Source organism: Chanodichthys erythropterus, chromosome 2 (assembly GCF_024489055.1).
Source record: "Chanodichthys erythropterus isolate Z2021 chromosome 2, ASM2448905v1, whole genome shotgun sequence".
Taxonomy (NCBI): Eukaryota; Metazoa; Chordata; class Actinopteri; order Cypriniformes; family Xenocyprididae; genus Chanodichthys; species Chanodichthys erythropterus.
In genome coordinates this window covers 17,609,948-17,631,707 of record NC_090222.1, presented here as the reverse complement: position 1 = coordinate 17,631,707, position 21,760 = coordinate 17,609,948, and the positions used below count along the sequence as shown (strand labels likewise).

Below are 21,760 nucleotides of genomic sequence, written 5' to 3'. Positions count from 1 at the left end.
TAAGCACAGAAGAAAAGAATGCACACACAACGGAGACAAGGGGAGGGAAGAGGGAGGGGCAAAGAACATGGCAAGGTTACACATGAACTGCAGTCTGTTTTCTTCTTTGACAGACACAGAAAGAGAGAAGTAGAGAGAGGAAGCTTCGGTTTTGCTCTTATCTCTGCAATATCTCACTAAACCATAAATTAAAAACAGAACGGAAGAACTAAATGCGAAGGGAGTGAGTACATTCATGACACAGAGAGCCAGGAAAGAGGGACACTGAAAGAGAAAGACAGACAAAAGACAGAGAGACTATGAGAACAATAAAATAAACACGGCGGATACACATTGGCAGAGTTTACAGGAGCAGCTCTGACATCAGTGAAGTGAGAGAGGAAGAGGGGTGCAACATTGCTTTACGGAAACCGCTTGACAGTTTCATGCGCTGACACAGTTTGAAAGTATAGGAAACAGACGCTTAAGAGAAACAGAGAGAGAAAAAAAGAAAGGCAAAAGGATAAAGCAAACCTCATTTAAACCAAACCATGTTGATAAAAGAATACCGGATATGCATGCCGCTCACTGTCGATGAGGTAAGTTTGTAACTTTTTACATGTGTTTGGGTTTGCTTCCATATGTTTGTGTGTACTGCAGCTGTCCACATGATTAGTGTGCATGAAAGTAAACACTATTGAGATGTTTATCCCACTCTGTTTATGCAGATGAATCCTTAATCTAGTTCTGTGTATGTCTGTGGGTTGTATTTCATAATCTCCCCATTTCAGTTTCTTTACCAAAAACGGGTCTGACCAGTTACGTGCTTTCAATTGAAGGCAGGAGTGAGTGATTCACCTTCAGGCTAGAAACAAAACACAAAGGTCTTTCCCACAAACAGCTTCGGCTTTCTACACGAGGGTCAGGGATTATTTAGTCTGTCTATGTTTCACCTTCAAGTAGCCAACTTGTGCTCGTTCAGGCAAGCCCACACAAGCACACCTGGCCTAAATGTCTGACTTAGAATTCGTCTATGGACTACATCAGCACTAGACCGCATAGTTTCCAGACAGGAGCACCACCCCCTTTTTCTGGAGAAGCTCTGTTGTGCGTGCACACAGCGTTTTTATGCTTCAAGCCTCACAAGGTCTTTGTCGTCATCATCAGTGACAATGATTATTCACGTAAACAGATTTCAAAACAATTAGTCCTCAGACAAAAGCAGGAACATTGTCAGTGCAGCCGACACGGAAAAATAATTATCCTGAAAAAAATTTGTGCTCTTCGGAGAACATCAAACCTTAGACAAAAAAAAAAAAAAAAAACATATGTCAGATGAGAGATCAAGCACACTATGACAAAGACAATAGCTATGTTTCCATCCACCTATTTTTATGTGCAATTTGGGATATCACATAAAAAAAAACCTTGGATGGAAGCGCCAATCTGCTCATAAATTCTAAAAATGCGCATGAGAAACGTATGAGCTCAATTGAGGAGGATCATTTTTTTAATTGGTAAGAAGACATGCACAATAATGGAAACACATTTACTGAATAAATCTCCCAATGCGCAACAAAAATGTTGTCTCAAAAGTGGATGTGATTGGATAACTGGACTAACCAGTGGACCAATTTCATTGCACAGCATCTCAAATATTGGTTTTGATCATTCTGAAATGCTCGAGCCAAAGTCTGTCATTAAAATGATTTGGTTTAATTCCCTCCGAGAAGTGTCTCACACGACTGACTTCCTAAACAGCAGGCATCGGAATATCCCAATATCCCAATAGGAAGTGATGATTTTGTTCTCTTGAACACATGGGATGGAAATACTGCTTTATTTGCAAATGTTTTATGTGACATTCCAATTTTGTGTATAGGGTAAATTTTATGGAAACGTAAAATGTTTAAGTAAGTGTTTAGTATTTTTTTTTTTAAACTCATTTTGTTTACACTTCTTTACATTTCTCAGAATAAAAACTGTTATATGCTATCATAAAAGCACATATATTATCAAAAAATATTAATAATCAATGTTTGATCGCAAAAAGGCACCTATAGAAATGTAATATAATTTAAGAAAAATATTTAATTTATAGGTGATTCATTAGGCCTTGTCAAATTTTATTTAATAGATTATGGGACAAGGCATTATCAAAAAAAATAAAAAATAAATAAATAAAAATAAAATAAGCTCATGAAATTTATCATTTTGTTAATAACATTTAAATTGCTACTTTATCGTAATAGCACATACCACAAAATGTATTCCAAAAAAATACATTATTAAAAATCAATTTCTGATTGCAATATACCTAGAGAAATGTAATATAATTAATTTAAATTTTCAATTTATAGATGTTTTATTATATTTAACAAATTAAATTTTGTTTCATCATTATGGCAGAACACATATTTTTCCAAAATGCCCTAACTTACACAATATATTATAAGTAAATAAAATGATAATAAGAAATGGTAATATATATTCAATAGACTCCAATATTTCCTGAAAACAATGTGATCTTTTTTTAATTGCTGCATGGCAAAATTAAAATCTTGATTGCTATGTAATTTGGCATTATTAAACTTAAATCAGTTGAGATGAAGCGTACATATCAGAGATTAAATTAGCCGAAATAGTCCAGATCAGTAAGGTAAATATTTATGTTGTCTTACGCAAGACTAAAGAAACCTCTCTATTTTAATTAACTTCCTGTCATTCCAATTTAAATTCCAATTCAACATCCATGTGGAACGTGGCCAATAAAATTCACATTCCAAATCATGAGCTGAAAGGGAGCCATTTCTAAAACCCAGAATTTTGCTCAACCTACATCTAAAAAACAAGGCCAAAAAAAGAGAAATGAAACATATGAGGTCACAAACAGAGGTCAGCAATTTTTCTCTTTCTTCCTCAGTACAAGATCGGCCAGTTATACATGATCAGCAAGCACAGCAGAGAGCAGAGCGGGGGAGGCGAAGGGGTGGAGGTTGTCCGTAATGAACCTTGCACAGACCACAAACACGGAGACGGTCAGATCACAGAGAAACGCATCTACCTCAACAGGTGAGAGCACACACACACACGCGCGCACGCACGCATAAGCGATCCTGTTTCGTTCACGGTTTACATCACCCACCTGCCAACGTGCCTGCGATCAGCTATTATTGATGACTGCAGCTAACACCTTTATGCATGCAGCAGAGCTCCGTCCATCGCTCACTTTCCCTCCAAAAATACCTTTTCTCTCCCTTTCGGGTTTAAGCAGAATTGCACAGCAACATAACCATCCTGAGGAAGATCACGTAGACATTCAGTCTGATATCATCCCACGCTGTGAACATGCATACACACTTATTGTAATTGCCTGTTTTCTTACATTCTTTACACTCTAGCCCTACAAGGACAAAACACCCCCCCCCCCCCACACACACACACTCAGTCATTAGATGCTGTGGTGAATATGAATTACTGCACCTCTAGCAGTAAAACAAATTTTTCAAGCCATTAATGTGTTAGCAAAGACCAAAAGGGCAGAGCATTAAGTTCCTAATGGTCAAATAAATCTTATCGTGAAGCATGTGAGTCTAATTCAAATGCTGATATTACCGCAGATGAGATCATTATATGCTGTTTACAAGTACATCATGCTGAAGCACTGCATTGTAATTATGAATAATTTAACTTGTATCGTCAAGATACGAGCGTCAAAGGATTGTAATGTATTGGTAGTTGTTTGGTGGGATTGTGCTGTTCCGCAGGACACACTGTGGAAATGTCTGTCACTTCAGGAATGGGAAAGAGAGAGTGTGAGAACGCACAGCCACATCCGTGGCACTCGACACAGCTGGCTGACCGTGAATGATCTACATCTCTTCTCCACCCCTCTTTTCTCATCCTCTGTCCATCCATCCATCACTCCAGTCCTCAGGCTGTAAATCTCAACCGCTGTCTGTGCTGCCTTATCTTACAGTGCTGAGTTCATTATCTCTTTCGCCTGTTCTCCCTCTCTCTCTCTCTCTGTATTGGGGTTTCTTGGACTCTGACTGCATTTTTTGTGAGGGACAGATGGCACCAGACACCTCTGGAAGTGAGACTTATAGCTATTGTGACAGATGCCTGACCTCTTACCCCAGCACACATACACATCTACAGCGGCCCTAAAAAGTATCTGGGCACAAACTTTACATGATTGAAGGGGACATATCATGAAAATATGACTTTTTCCGTGTTTAAGTGGTATAATCAGTTCCCCAGTGCATCTACCAACACAGAAAACATAAAAAAGGACAACCCAGTAACTTTGTTTTGGCAAGCCTTTCTCTGCAAGCATGTGAAAAAACGAGCTGTTCAGATTTTGTTCCCCTTGTGACATAGGAAGGGGATCTTATTATAATCTTACTGCCCCTTAATCTGCACGTTTCCACCCACGGCGCCGCCATTTTGTTTTCAGTGCACACAGTGTACACTGAGAACAGTGTACTTAGAACAGTGTACCAGTTCTAAGGCCAAGGTGAAAGTTTGAGCAAAGAACACTATTTAGAGTCACGTTAGCTTGGATAGCCTGCAAGTTGACCCTGGCAAGCTCGACTGCCAAAAAAATTAGCGTTTCTGTCCGAGTGATACTTTTGGAAAAAATATTAGACCATTCACAGCATTTGATAGCAATCATAAACATTAGCCTGGTGTGTATGGCTCTGTTTGGCAAACAGGTACGTTATGGATAGTGGGCGACCATACGGGTTTTGCACAAAAGATTAACATGATGGTACATGCTAGTTGAATCAACTCCACAGCAACTACAAAAAAGTATCCACTAACCATTCAGAAACGCTCAGTTGCATTTTAAAAGTTGTAACTTCTTACTGAGTCTCTCCATCAGTGTCTGACTACGGTTTGAACAATTTAAGGCTGAACACCGCTACTGAAAATCCTCATTTTGGCTGCGTGAGATTCTCCAGCTTTGTTGTTGTTGATTAACCAGAGCATGAGCTGTTAAAGCTTCACCCTCTTTTGGAAAAAGCAGCAGCTCCTTTGCATATTGCATGTTTTTGACAAGCTATAATAAATTATCTGTGGGGTATTTTTAGCTGAAATTTCACAGACACATTCTGGGGACACCAGAGACTTCTATTACGTCTTGTGAAAAGGGGCATTATAGGTCCCCTTTAAATAATGATTAAATAAGACACAAAATATCAAAACAAAGGGCAACTGTAAACAAACAATGCAAGACATTTTCTCAGAATTATCTTTTTTTCAAATAATTTTAGCCAACCATTGAACAATGTACACTTCCGTTCAAAAGTCTGGGGTCAGTAAGATTAAAAATACAGTAAAAACACTAATATTGTAAAATATTATGCAATTTAAAATAAGGTTTCTATTTTAATATATTTTAAAATGTAATTTATTTAGTAATTTATATTGATGGCAAAGCTGAATTTCCAGTCATCAGTGTCACATGATCCTTCTGATATCATTCTAATATGCTGATTTGGTAATCAAGAAACATTTTTTATTATTATCAAAGTTGAAAACAGTTGTGCTGCTTAATATGGTGTGCTGCTAATATTTTTACAGGATTCTTTGATGAATGTAAAGTTTAAAAGAACAGATTTATTTGAAATATAACATTACATTACATGTCTGTCGCTTTTGATCAATTTACTGCATCCTTGCTGAATAAAAGCATTAAAATCTTACTGACTCCAAACTTCTTGCAGGATTAAACAGAGGGTTGTTTATATCTTTGTAGAATGCGTCTGTTGCATCATCATAACCAGTGTTGAGAAAAGCTACTTTTAAACGTAATTCATTACAATATTGCATCACTTCCTAAAAAGTAACTAATTGCGTTAGTTACTTTTTATGAAAAGTAATGTGTTCCATTACTTCTGCGTTACTTTTTCTCAACTGGTCTGGGCTTGCTTTTTTTGTTGTTATTAAAAAACAAACAAGTTCTATTTTTGGCAATTGTGAAGGCCCTTTCACACCAAAAGTGAAATGACTAAGCCAAGCCTCAGGCTGCAGGAAATGCAAATTCACGCCTGTATATTTGAGAGCGCAACTCGTACAAACCTTTCAGATGTGCTGATTGAAGAAGAATCTAAAGTTTATCTAAAGTCATTTTTGCTTACTAGTATGATTTAATTGCATCATCGAAGGTCAGCAGCATTAACATTGGTTAATAAAGTGAGATTAAATACACAAAGTATATTTGTTTCATTTAATTATTGCAGGTTTTGCAGTATCCTGAGATTGCATTTCACTGTTTTTATTCATTTTGAGGATTACTGACTCTGTTCTTGTGCAAGTGAGATGAGTAAATGCCTGCTCACATTTAGTCTTGGACTACAATAACCATCATGTTTATACACCGCACACAACGCCTGGGAAAAATGGGAAAAACAAAGTAACTTAGACATTTTGTTGTAAATTAAAAGTAATTCATTACTTTACTAGTTACTTGAAAAAAATAATCTGATTACATAACTCAAATTACTTGTAATGCATCACCCCCTGATCATAACATCTTCTCATTTCCCTTTTTGTCTGTGTTCAGCAAACTGCCAACCTGGATGAGAAAGTTTGTTCCCATGGCTTTTTATATAACAGAAACTGCCTGGAACTTCTACCCTTACACCATTACAGGTCAGTTCAAGGATTTTGTTACAATAAATACACCAGTTTTTGAATATTAATGTGCCGTCTCATGGCACATACATCCAACTTGTGTTTTTAATGCACTAGTAACCAACTGTAACCTAACACTCTGTTTCTCTTCTGCATACTTTTCTTTTTCTCCGTCCATTGGTGTTTTACCACAGAGTACACTGTAAGTATTCTCACATGTCAGCTCAAACTCATGCAGTTTGCTCTGTGCTCACTGACCCCACTGAGCATACAACATAATCACCTCACTCTCCCGCCTTATAGTTTTTCTCTCTCTCTCTCGTTTCAAAAGTGTTCCTTCCTACCGAGGTTCCATGTCAAGATTGAGACGCACTTTGAGAATGACAACGGTTGCAGTGAAAATGTGAGTGAGAGATGGCAACACACATGCATACACACACACATACACACACACACAGATGCATAGTGTGTGTTCTTACAGGAGATAATCCTCTTAAAGGAGGACGATTCATCAGAGGCACACGTAGCTGCCGCGTCCTTGTAAAGGCCATTGTGCCTGTGTCTGTCTCGGAAGCAGTAGTAATAGTCAGGTAAGCAGATCCAAACACTCCTCCTCACTCCTGTGACACAGGACACCTTTAAAGGCACTGTTGTCCTGAGGTGGAGTGTAGCAGCTGTGTACATGTGTAGCAAATTGATAATGCTCTTATTCAAATCAACAGGGCTGTTTATTTGTAACTTACGCAAAGTACTACTGGTATAACTTGTTAAATATGGATATTTTTCTTGCACAAATGCATCGCTTCACTTCAGAAGGCCTTTATTAACCCCCTGGAGCCATGTGGAATATGTTTATGATGGATTGATGCACTTTTTTGAGCTTCAAACAGGTAGCTTCCGTGTATTGCCATTATAAAGTTTGGGAGCATCGGGGTGATTATTAATATAACTCAGACTGTATTCGTCTGAAAGAAGAAAGTCATACACACATAAGATAGCTTGAGGGTGAGTAAATCATGGGGTAATTTTCATTTTAAAGTGAACTAATCCTTTAATGGGATAATACCTGCAAGGACAAAATTTCTGTTCTCAGAAAACACAATATCATGAGTCACTCTGAGGTCATTCTATGCATCAATAACCATACAACTGCACAAATAACTGTAGACAGTTAAAGTTTTAGGTTGTAAAAACATTTTTTTTTTTTTAACTGGCCTTCAGGTAATTTGAGACTCCTGCTTAATAAAGTGAACAAACAGACAGTATAGCTGCAAACAAACAATTCATTTAGCTGTGTTGTCATTTAGACTTTTTACTTAGTAGTTATTGAGATGAGTTGAGTTATTACTGGTTTGCTGTGTGTTTGTTTGCATACAGCGACCGAGAGAGAGAGGGGCCGTTGTGCCCCGGAGTGCTCTCTGTTATTAAGAAATGAAAAATAAGACTTAAACAAGATCCAACCTGCCACAAAGCAGCTCAGAGATTTATGAGCAAGTCTGCCTGTGAGAAAGAAAGTGCGAGGGAGATGGCAGGGGAAGTTTTGTTATTGATACTTTGTAAATGATACAATTTCCTCCAACTCATCCAACTTTCTCTCCACATACCAGCAGACAAACTCCCACATTCGCATACACATGACTTAAAGGGATAGTTCACACATAAATGAAAATTCTGTCATCACTTACTCAACATCAAGTTGTTCCAAACCCGTATGAATTTTTTTCTTCTGCTAAAAGATATTTTGAAGAATGTAGAAGAATGTTACCATACTTGGCCTTCATGTCACATCACTTTCGTCACTTCCAACAATTGAACAGTCCCATTGATTTCCATAATAATTGTTTTCCATACTATGGAAGTCAATGGGGCCCATAAACTGGTTACCCTGGTTATTCAAATTCAAAAAGTTAAATACTTGTAATTAGATTATATTACATTTAATCTAAAAAAAAAAAAAAAAACTTGTAATCGGACTACAGTTACTTTACTGATTACATGATTACATATTATTCACAGAATGGCACTAAATCAATTATTATTTTATTGATTCTCCCCAATTCTTCTTTTTCCTTTCTAAAAAAGCATATCCCTTACATTCAAGTATTCAAGTTCTGTGAAATTGCACACAGAGACAAGCCACTAGTCAGGTGGCTATAATTGCATGGAATATTGAGACACCATAAAGCATTTGATCACTGGATTTACAGAAATCATCTCACTTTTAAGGAGTGTTTTCTTAACATTGCAACATTGCATATTGAATCATCTCCTGACATACACATTAATTATTATTTGAATTATTAATAAGTCATTAATCATTGCCATGTCTTTGAAAGGCTTTTTTCTTTCAAACATATTTAATTATAATTTGTATTATTTATTTTAAAGGGGTGGTTCATTGCGATTTCACTTTTTTAACTTTAGTTAGTGTGTAATGTTGCTGTTAGAGCATAAACAGTATCTGCAAAGTTACGACGCTCAAAGTTCAATGCAAAGGGAGATATTTTCTTTTAAAGAACTCTCTGTTTAAGGACTACAACAAACGGCTGGTAGGAACTACAATGAACTTCTTCCCAAGTTGGTGACATCACTAACCCTAAAATTTACATAAATCCTGCCCCAGAGACATTTTCAGTGAGTCTGCATGAGGCAATCGGAGCTGCTAACACAAGCTCTTGAAACTCCGCCCTCTACATAAGAGCTGCAGCTCATTTGCATTTAAAGGGACACACACAAAAAGTTTTTGCTCACCCTCAAAAAGTGACAAATTTAACATGCTATTTTGAGCTAAAACTTCACATACACACTCTGGGGACATCAGAGACTTATTTTACATCTTGTAAAAGTAGTTTAAGATGACACCTTTAATTTTTATCTAATTATTAGCTTTTCAATAAACTAACAAACCCCGTGCAGTTCCTTCGCAAACCCCAGTTTGGGAAGCCCTGACATAATGCGGTGTTTAAAGGTGCCCTAGAACTTTTTTTAAAAGATGTAATATAAGTCTAAGGTGTCCCCTGAATGTGTCTGTGAAGTTTCAGCTCAAAATACCCCATAGATTTTTTTAATTAATTTTTTTAACTGCCTATTTTGAGGCATAATTAGAAATGAGCCGATTCAGGGTGTGTGGCCCTTTAATTCTCGTGCTCCATGCCCATAAAAAAAGTTCAAACAGCTAATATAACCCTCAAAATGGATCTTTACAAAGTGATCATCATGCAGCATGTCTAATCGCATTAGTACAGTGTTTATTTTGATGTTTACATTTGATTCTGAATGAGTTTGATAGTGCTCTGTGGCTAACGGTTAATTCTATACTGTTGGAGAGATTTATAAAGAATGAAGTTGTTTATGAATTATACAGACTGCAAGTGTTTAAAAATGAAAATAGCGACGGCTCTTGTCTCCATGAATACAGTAAGAAACGATGGTAACTTTAACCACATTTAACAGTACATTAGCAACATGCTAGCGAAACATTTAGAAAGACAATTTACAAATATCACTAAAAATATCATGATATCATGAATCATGTCAGTTATTATTGCTCCATCTGACATTTTACCTAGTCTGTTGATTCAGCTCTGCACAGATCCAGACATTCTGCCCTTGTCTAATGCCTTTCATAATGTTGGGAACATGGGCTGGCATATGCAAATATTGGGGGCGTACATATTAATGATCCCAACTGTTACGTAACAGTCGGTGTTATGTTGAGATTCGCCTGTTCTTCGGAGGTCTTTTAAACAAATGAGATTTATAAAAGAAGGAGGAAACAATGGAGTTTGAGTCTCACTGTATGTCATTTCCATGTACTGAACTCTTGTTATTTAACTATGCCGAGGTAAATTCAATTTTTCTATCTAGGGCTATAAATATTTGTTTAAATGATCTCCGAAGAACAGGCGAATCTCAACATAACACCGACTGTTACGTAACAGTCGGGGTGTACGCCCCCAATATTTGCATGACGCTAGCCCATGTTCAAGGGATTACACAAGCCAGTATTAATATCTGGATCTGCACAGATGAAGCATCAGACTAGGTAAGCAAGCAAGGACAACAGCGAAAATGGCAGATGGAGCAATAATAACTGACATGATCCATGACAGCATGATATTTTTACTGATATTTGTAAATTGTCTTTCTAAATGTTTCGTTAGCATGTTGCTAATGTACTGTTAAATGTGGTTAAAGTTCCCATTGTTTCTTACTGTATTAACGAAGACAAAAGCCATCGCTATTTTCATTTTTAAAAACTTGCAGTCTGTATAATTCATAAACACAACTTCATTCTTTATAAATCTCTCCAACAGTGTAGCATTAGCCGTTAGCCACAGAGGACAGCCTCAAATTCACTCAGAATAAAACGTTAACATCCAAATAAATACTTTACTCACATAATTCGAAGCATGCATACAGCATGCATGATGAACATCTTGTAAAGATCCACTTGAGGGTTATATTAGCTGTGTGAACTTTGTAAATGCGCTGTAATCAGGCTGTAATATAGTCGACAACTCGTTTGGTTGCTAAATCAGTGCATTGTTAATTATGCCCCAAAATAGGCAGTTAAAAAAATGTATTTAAAAAAAATCAATGGGGTATTTTGAGCTGAAACTTCACAGACATATTCAGGGGACACCTTAGACTTATATTACATCTTGTGAAAAAGCATTCTTGGCCACCTTTAATATCAGTATGGTACAATATTATCCAGTTCATGTTGCCAAAAGTAATCTAAAAGTAATCAAATAAAATGTGTAATGTAATGGATTACATTACTAATTTCAATTTTTGTCATGTAATTTGGAATCAGTAACAGAGTACAATTTGTAAGTAATCTATCCAGCACTGTGTATATTACATATGCACTTAACCTCCAAATGAACATCAACATACAGGCACTGCATACAAGTTTCACAACTCCAGCACAGCCAAACAAATCAAAATAATACTGGTGAAAGTGTCAACACATCAGACAAGAGGCAGCAAACAGCTTTTCTCATGAGGAGACAGAGATAAAAAGACAAACACAGAGGAAAGAACAGGAGAGGGAAAAGAGCAGGGGTTTGTTAAAACACTTGCATTGTTTTTAACCCATAAACAACATAAAAAGACTGCAAAGTTTTTGAAACAGAGAGAGACCACAAAAGAGAGAACAGAACACCACTTATTTTCTCAATTGCTTATTTTTCATTCATTCTCTTCTCTTAGATTCCAGCGGGTGCAAAAAGCACCTGCAATGCTGCACAGTCTCCTTTAAGTTAAGACTTGTTATCTGGTTTCTTTCTCCATTGGCCTGCAGTAGTTTGCATAATTCAGTACTTCTGCCTATAGTAGGCTTGATTTTGCACTCTTTGTTTCCATGTTTTTTGCATTAATTCACAGTCTCTGCCTACGCCCTACGGTCTTTCTGTTATGTAGTGTGTCAAGGTTCTGTAATGGGCTACAGAATGTTTAACCGGTTGCATTGTGTGGCATTTTATATTAAGATTGCTCTGAGCTATGCTGAGCACTGAAACAGCTTCCCTTTGTCTTCAATCAGATGCAGAAGTTGGTGCATTTTTATTCTTCTATGTTTACAAAACTTTAAGTTACAGTGTCATATTTTACTTGGGCATTATAGACTAGCTGGAATAAGAAAGCAGTGTTTTCTTTGATATGATTTGTCTGACCATGCTGTCTGATGTCTCCTGTGCAGATGTTCGGCGATGACCCAACTCCAAAAGACAGTGTCTGCTTTTTGGATATTTTGTGCGATCCGATCCCTGATAAGCATTACAAGAAGTCGGAGGTACATATACATTCGGCATAAATGCATGACAAAACTAAATCAGGGGTGGGTAAAATTCTGAATTTATGAGTGGGCTCATTTTCAATTCATGAGTTGGAATGTGAATTGAATTGGCCACACGCCACCGGATGCTAAATTGGCATTTGAATCGGGAACGTCAGGAAGAGGAATGTATGGAACAGCAGTCTACATAAGAGGAATTTCATTACTCTAACACAAGTTTTGTCAAAACATAAATCATTCATTTTGACTAATTATGCCTATTTATCTACTGATATGTAGGCTAAAAGAAAATCTCAGCTCATTAGACTAAACTGAGTGCTGTCAAGTTAAAGGGATAGTTCAACCAAAAATGAAAATTCTGTCATAATTTACTCATCCTCAAGGGAACCTGTGTGAATTTCTTTCTTCTGCTGAACACAAAAGAAGATATTTTGAAGAATATGAATAACCAAACAGTCGATAGACCCCAATGACTTCTATATATGGGGGAAAAATTACTATGGAAATCAACGGGGCCCATCAACACTTTGGTTACCGACATCCTTCAAAATATCTTCTGTTGTGTTCAGCAGAAGAAAGAAATGTATACAGGTTTGGAACAACTTGAGGGTGAGTAAATGATGACAGAATTTTCAAAACATTTTTTTCTTTTTTGATGTAAAGGACCCCCAAATATAATCCTCTTGAGAGAGACCCCCTTCCTCAAATATAAAGCAATTATATGTATACTATGTGAGCAAAGTATTAAAGATGATTTCATAAATAAATTAATTTAGTGGATTTATATAGTCAGTGTATTAAAAATTAACAGAAAAGAACAAATTGGTAATGATTTATCTGATTTAATCAGAAACAAAAGGCAGATTTTTTTTATTTTTTAAGTTTATTTTTTGTTTGAAAATAATACAGCACCACAATTTTTAAGCAACAATGTTTTCAGATAACTTTATAAAAAAAAACTATTTAAATCCACTTAATTTATTGAGTAAATTGCTTGTTCTTCCTTAAAATTGAATCTTATGTATCATGTTCATCAAATTTAATTGGAATTAAATTCTCAGTTCAATTCTGAACGGTGAACAAATTTGACTCACAAATAAATAACCATCCAGTCTACTGTGTTCTCTAGGTCTTTGCACCCTTACAGCAGTGCAAAGGTCTTCAAAGCTAGCATTTAAATGACACAACAGAGACTTGCATAGCTCTACATAAGTATGTGTGCACACAAGTGCAGAAACAAAAACCACAAGACAAACATTACATAAAAACCACATTTCTCTGTGTGCTCCTCTTAGAGAGACAGTTCATCTGAATCTGCTGCTTTTTCAGTGGACAAATAATACATCAGAGGAAAGCATGTTTTACACTCTGATTCAGTCATGTGCGACCTCAAATCCATAGCTGTCATATGCCGAGTTAGGAATAGGACAAATCCAAGGATTACAGTTCTTTCAATGAGAAATAAAAAAAACTAAACAGCTGAGATACAAAGACAAACTCAGACTTGTTGACATAAGGCAAACTATTATATCATACAGACAGACAAAAGGGACCAAAACAACAGACGGGTGAATAAATACTTCAAATAATATAGTAAAGACTAATTATGTTCTGTAATTGTCAATTACTGTAATAAATGAACAAAAACAGAGCCTGATAATCACAGTGCTAAAATAAACGTGCTAAAATAACGGTACAAAATAGGGCCTGACAATCTTCAGAAATTAAAATTATATTAACATACCATTAGCATTAAATGAAAATGAATGCTAAATATGGAAAATAGGAGCTAGGTTTTTCCGTTAAAGTAAATTATTTGTTTGATAATTTTTACAATATAACAGTAACAGAATTGATTGGTTGAGCTTGATAAATGCAATCAACAATACAACTTGTGGAAACTGAAAATGGAATAAGATGACTTTACGCTTTAAAAAGGGTCCAAATAATGTTACTTCTTGGGTATCACAATTGAAACAAAAGGTTACACTTTTTGGGGTGCAGTAACATTATTAAAGGGGTCATGAATTGAGAAATCATTTTTTCTGTGAGCTTTTAATTTATAAGAGGTCATTGTACTATAAGAATATCCTTTAAGTTTCAAAACTGAAAACTTCCTCATTAGTCAAATAAAAGCTTTGATTGACACGAAACGATCGGTTTGTGCGAGAAACCGAACATTATTTATATAATTTTTACCTCTAATACACCACTATGTCCAACTTCGTTCAGCTTCCTGTTAGTGAGGTCAAAAAACGCGTTGTGATGACGGAAGTGATGTCTCGCCCATATACTTCAATGAGCGCGAGACATCACTGCCGCTGTCAGAGCGCGATCCGACCTCACTAGCCGGAAGCTGAACGCAGTTGGGCATAGTGGTGTATTAGAGGTAAAAAATTATATAAATACTGTTCGGTTTCCCACACAAACCGATTGTTTCGTGTCTTAGGACATCAATGTGTCGTCACGAGCCGCAGGGTTTAATTTGGATTTGTCTATGGAAGTTTTTTTGACTCTTATTGTTCAAGTTCCCAATCACTGCTATTGTTTGACTGACAGACTGACAGGCGGTTGCAGTTAAAAATCATAATTTGCGTTCGACTGAAGAAAAAAAGTCCTCTACATCTTGGATGCCCTGGGGGTAAGCAGATAAACATCAAATTTTCATTTTTGGGTGAACTATCCCTTTAACCTTGAGAGCGGTAATAGTAAAAACGTGCTAAAAGTTTTCGAGAGAGTAATACTTGGCTATTTCGTATGTAAAGATGTTAGCCAATCACAGCAGTGGGCCTTTACACTGAAGTCTCACAGCAGACGTCCCTTAAATCAGAGGGCTAAAATAATGGTAGGAAAAATGCCTTATATTTCTACATTATGACAATTTTTGATGTAAAAAGAACACTAACATTATACGTGCCCCCAGAAAACATTATAAAACAATAAAACAACACAATTCATGACCCCTTTAAGCAAAAAATATGTGGGACACAGCTAAATATTACATTTTTGCTCATTTAATTAACTGAACATCGATTAAGCTGATTATGTTAAAATATTAAAGATTTGATTTGTTAGATAAATCATTCATTTTACGCAAGGCTGATACCAAAATGTATGTGTTTAATATTAGCTACTTTTCACGCTAGGTTAATTTTATGTTAGATAATCATTTATCAAGCGCATCTGATAGGTCACACAACAAAAAGCATGGAATTTGTGCCTCTAACGCTTTAAAAATGGGACACCACATGACCAGCTGTGAAAAGTAATGTCACCCCTGCACAGTGATTCATGCACAGCATGCAACACACACACACACATACATACACACAAGAACAAGCAATGATCTGCTCACTCAGCAGGTAATGTGTATCTACTTAAAAACAAACAGGATCTGAGACACTGGGTGTCAGAGAAAACAGGCCGGGGACCCCTAGTGGATGGCTGGAGGAACACCACTAAACCCATCATGTGCTCCTACAAGAGAGTCACCTGTAGCTTTGAGGTCTACGGCTTCCAGGGAAGAACAGAGGACTTCATTCACAGGGTACTGACCATAACATCCCATGCATTACATCAAGCTTTTTATTCATGTATTCCCATCATGTGTCATATTACGGCATGTTATGATTCATCATAGAACATTCGTGACATTCTGTTGGTGGGACACAGACAGGCGGTGGCATGGATTGACGAGTGGCATGGTAAATGAGACGTATAGTTATGCTTCATTACCATAATTCATCACATGCTCTGTTAAGTACACATGAGAATCCTGATCCTTCACTTGAGACTCGAATGCTGTAAGTCATCGGTCTTAATTCTTCGCAAATACACAGCAAACGTACAACAAATATTTGTGCTTGCAGGAATGACAATCGAGCAGGTGAGAGAGTATGAGAGAAAACAGCAGGAGGAAACCAACTGCCAACTCAAGAGTGACATTACCTTAACAGGTAACATCTCAGAGAAGAAGCAAAATGCTGAAATTATATTTATCAGCATAGCATAAGAATGAGAATATCCATCAAAATCACAAATTTGCTTATTGAATCGTGACCTACAAATAGTGCTGAACCATACTTTTTTAAATTAATTTTCATTATAACATTTCTAGATTTCTAGATTTTCAATGTGAACTCTGTCATCTCTCACTGCCCTCTATTGGTGAATGTCTTACACTGCATAACAGCTGTTACAGTTTAGTCAGCACTGTGATGCAACTTCACTATAATATGGAAGTCATCATGACTCATCTAACAAAACTGTTGCAACATGATACGCTAAATCAGAAGCATTTGTGGTAAAAACTGATTCTTTTGTCTGCTTTTCAGACTCTGCTCCTCCAGTGCGACCCAGTTTCACTCGTTCCATCTCTGTTACGGATGAATCGTCACTGAAAAAGATGGGGGTAAAGACTGTAGCCATGCCAGACTCTTCCTCCAGCCCTTCCTCCCTCAAAAGTCCCTTGAGATTAAACTCTACCCCGGAATAAGACCCACAAGGACCACTGCCAGTACCACTTCTTGAAAAATTTGCCACAATTCTCTCGACTTGGACTTCCTCTTCTTTCCAAAACTGATAGAAAGACATTCCACGTTGTCACTCTCAGCTCTCCATTCCCACTGGACTTGCATGCTTGTGTTCATGTGAAGGTTGACATTAAAAAAAACATTTTACTAAAGAATTTTATATGTAAAAGACTCCATGGAGTGAAACTGTAGTGCCTTAATTCGCTTTTCCTCACGGACTAGCCCACATCACCAAAATGGATTGAACACACTGTCTATTCCACAGCCAATGAACATGAAGGGGACCACAGACCAACCTGAGCACACAATGGATATAAAAAGCCTCTATTGACATATGGATGAAATCAGTAGACCGGTTCAGTGAAACCCAATCATATGGATTCTGGTGATTGTGAGCAACTAGCCGAAATTTCTAGTGGGTTATGGGTTATTGACCCTGTATCAATACATTGAAGGAACCTTATTGATTTTTTAGTTGCACAGCACATGGAACATTATCAATAGTACTTTTGGTGAGAAGATTAAAGACTACAATGCAACATTATCCATTATTTGACACGGATATCACACCTGTCATTGGATACATGCCACTGGTGATATTCTGTGTTTGTAATTTTTGGCATTTGTTGAACAAACAAGTAGCCACACCCCAAACTCACATCATTGTTTAAGCCAATGTTGCTATGTCAAGCAGCTCAAACTAACAGAGAAAAGCTGAAAAGGTCACATCGTAACATTTTTTATAATACATTTTTTTAATTAAACTTTTATAATAAACTAAGGGATGCATGATACATCTATACCACACTGGGTAGGGCCAATATTACAGTTTTCTTTTAACTTATCACTCAGTATCTGCAGATATATTTTATTAATTTTTACATTCAGATCATCTTTGCCATCTATAGCTCTTTTAAAGATAAAGTAATTTAATAACACTGTTAAATGTAAGTTAGCAACTATGGCAAAACTCAAAAGTAATATCCATCTTTAATATTGTACATAATCACTAAATTCACTTGTAGCATTTAAAACAATTTCAGTTGTTATACTGTACATACTGCCACCATTCAAATAATAATAATAATATAGTAAAACAGTAATATTTATTAAAATTTAAAATTACTGTTTTTTTTATTTTATTATATTTTAAAAATAATGCAATGGCAAAACAGTCATTGCTCCAGTCTTCAGTGTCAAACGATCGTTCAGAAATCTTTTTAATATGCTGATTTGCTGCTCAAGACACATTTCTTATTATTATCAATGTTAAAAACATGCTTAATATTTCCGTGATACATTTTTTCAGGGTTCTTTGATACATAGAAAGTTCAAAAGAACAGCATTTATTTTAAATAGAAATCTTTTGTAATATTATAAAAGTCTGTCACTTTTGATCAATTTAATACATTCTTGCGGAATAACACTATCAATTTCTTGAAAAGAAAAAAAAAAAAAAATACTGACCCCAAACATTTGAATGGTATATTGTTTTATTAAAAATAAATAAATAAATAGGTTTATTTGTATTAGCCAGGTTTAACACTGCATCTCTACTTGCTTATAATTCCTCACATCTTGATGAGGTATGAGGTAAAAGACCCAAAAAAGCATCAATAAAAAGTGACTTTATAAACAAAAGTCTGAGAGCAAGCATGTTGTAAGCTTTAAGCGTTTCGAAGAACTGCATTTTTGCTGTCATCAGTACATTCACCTTTTCTCATCACATATAATTGCAAAGATCCTTGCTGCTGCTTCCTCCTTTTCCTCCAATTGCCATATTCATTCATTACTAGCTTTTTTTTCTTCTTCTTTTTATCTCTCTGACGAAGGGATGTGGAAGGCAAAGATTGAATCCATGGTTCCTGAAGTCCTCTAGTAGAGCTCAAAGGACTCCAGGCTGTTCTGCTACAGCTCTGACTCTCTCTTTCTTTCAATTTCTCAGTATCTGCATTCTCTCTCATCCTTTCCTTACTGCCCCTCCTTCACATCCCAATTTCTACTGCTCTCAGGAGAACATTTCTGATGTATAAATTTCATTAGAAGAAAGCTTCTAAGGCAGTACCACTAGTGCAGACAGATTAAAAGATCAGTTCTCTCTATCAGAATAGAATAAACAGCACAATGGAATAAAATGCTTTAAATCATAGAACCTACACAATAATCATGTCATGTAAATGCTAGTAATATTGTGCATGATTCGATTTGTATGGACTTCTTTTTTATTATATTATTATGGGGGGTTTCCATCATTTTAAAGCCGGATAGCCTCCAATACTCATTCATTTTATTTCATTATATTGAAAATAGTAGCTATTTGATGTCAAAAATTTACATTTTGCATTTCACAAAGTAAAAGTATCAACATCATATCTAGCATGAATCTGACAGCCCATATTATCTCAAAGTGATAAACTGCGTTGAAATACAGAATATCCATCTGCATCGGTTTCACAACCATTAAAGGATTAGTTCACTTTAAAATAAAAATTTCCCCAAGCTTTACTCACCCTCAAGCCATCCTAGGTGTATATGTAGGGCCCTATAATTTACACAATCATAGAATCGCGGAATCCATTCATAAAAACCGAATTTACTATATAACACAGAATGTCACAGAATTTGTCAAATTTTTGATGAATGAATTAAAAGCAGGTCAGTACACTTAAATTAAATTGTGATATAGACTAGTGTCTGTGAATATTAAACTGCAAAAAGACTATTTAAACATGAATCCTGCATGCCTGTGTGACTCTGAAATGAATGATGCGGAAGCGCGGTTTCATTTACCTCACACACACTCGCTCGGGAGCGCACGCACGCTGAAGCACATGCGACGCTCCCGGTGTTTTCGTCCTCTGTCGCCTCACTATATGAACGCAGGAATTCATCTCCAGAGCTACTCTGAAAGTCACTTCATCAGCATTTAACCGCTTCGTTTGAGAAAAACCACCGTCATAAACACAGAGAAACTCAAAACTCTAGGCAAACCGTCAAAATAAAAGTTTGATTTAACTTGACAGAAACATATTACTGTTGTACAGTAGAATTTAGATAAATTAATTTAACAATAATTGTTTAAAAATATATTTTAATAATTTATCTGTTTCTTCCATGTTTTGATTTTAACAGTAAAGCTCTGGGGTCTCATTTATAAAACTGTGCGTAGGATCTCTACTAAAAGTGTACGTACACGCAAAAGCTAGATTCAGCGTACAAACAAAAAAAATCTGATTTATAAAACCATGTGTACACCAGAACCTGCACACAAATCCCTTTATAAATCCCAGTCAGCGGAAGATTGTGTGTACGTCCATCTCCACCCTTTCTCCTCCCCGACATCACCATATATGGAGCTTATGTCGCCTAGTTTTAATATGCATAACCTCATCTGCATATCATTTCCATACATATTCCCATCCACGTGACACCACGGTTAACACCGTCAAAGGTACAAGACATTGGAAAATATTAGATATGGACTATAAATGCCATTTGTGCCGCACATTATATTGATAAAGATCATCCAATATCCTCTTTATGTTTTAGAATAAATATATCAAAATTGTATAAAATACTTCAGATAAAGGTTTTAGGATAGAGTTGATTCATTCATTTCCATTGGCCAGATAGTATTGTAATAGTTTTAAACCATTCAAATCAAATGTATGCAGTTTTGCTGATGAGGTGAACATATCTTTTAGGAAGTTTATAGGCTATTTTTAGTGGAAACAGATCGGACTACTTATTTATTGCAGTGTAAATACAATTGTCTGACTCGGCGCGTCACTGACAGAGTATTTTAAAAAGAAAACATGCAAATCTTACCATTTTCCTCAAATTATATCCTTCAAATACAGTGGTAACTGTTTGAAGATCCTTCACATGACATCAACACCTCCTGCAGCTGCGGTTATACAGTAAGATATTATCATTTGACCTATTCAAACTGGACAACGGACCGTTTGACCACTGAATCCAGCAGTGTCTTCCATAATATCTAAGTTAAGTGTGCGTCACTGATCGTCATTCTCGAAAAAATATTTTGTCATAACATCTGCAGTTTAGTTTAAAGAGGAATTATTGTGCTCCCAGCGCTCCTCGCTGTCATTAAAACAGTGTCACTGGAAAAGTGATCGAAAGTAGCACATCTGTTATCTCAATTCATATCAGTTTTGTCTCCAGAATGTGCGTACGCACGGCTCAAAGTTTGGTTTTAAAGTGTTTTTTTTTTTTTTTTTAAAGGTGCGCACATTCTCCCGTCAAGTTTGTTTTTATAGATCACAACCTTTGCGTGGGAACTGGCGTACGCACGTTTCCAGCCTTGTTTTGTGCGTACGCAAGCTTTATAAATGAGACCCCTGGTGTGCAGCACATTGTTTGACAAAAAAAAGTTTAATTTCATGATTAAAAGATCAATTAAATGGTATGCGTTCATTTGATTGCCAGAAAAATGTAAATACACAACAGAACTTCAGAAAAAAAAAAAAAATCATAAAAATATATTTTTTTAATTAATAAATATTGTTGTTTTTAAGAATTCAATTAATTAGACATGCTTTTTGATTATTAAAATGGAATTAAACCATTAAAATGGAATCCAGAAAACAGAATTTGGTAAAAATAAAATTTGAGGGGAAAGAATAAAACATTTATCATAGGGCCCTAAAAAAAAATGTAATTTTTTTTTTTTTTTTTGTTAAACTTTTATTAAATTGTTGGTAAATTGGACAAGATTCATTATTTCAATTAATTAGACATGCTTTTTGATTACTAAAATTTAATTTAACCATTAAAATGGAGTCAA

At 36.0% G+C, this 21,760-nt stretch overlaps 1 protein-coding gene across 1 annotated transcript; it reads left to right on the top strand.

Annotated features, from left to right (window-relative positions):
- The first annotated feature begins 122 nt into the window (after window positions 1-122).
- Window positions 123-21,105, top strand: pitpnc1b (phosphatidylinositol transfer protein cytoplasmic 1b). The gene is made up of 10 exons (XM_067403062.1): window positions 123-578; window positions 2,903-3,051; window positions 6,551-6,639; window positions 6,816-6,823; window positions 6,953-7,024; window positions 12,326-12,418; window positions 15,813-15,968; window positions 16,062-16,125; window positions 16,291-16,377; window positions 16,756-21,105. The coding sequence occupies exons 1-10, from the start codon at window positions 531-533 to the stop codon at window positions 16,914-16,916; spliced, it is 927 nt and encodes a 308-aa protein (XP_067259163.1). The 5' UTR covers window positions 123-530; the 3' UTR covers window positions 16,917-21,105.
- The last annotated feature ends 655 nt before the right edge of the window (window positions 21,106-21,760 follow it).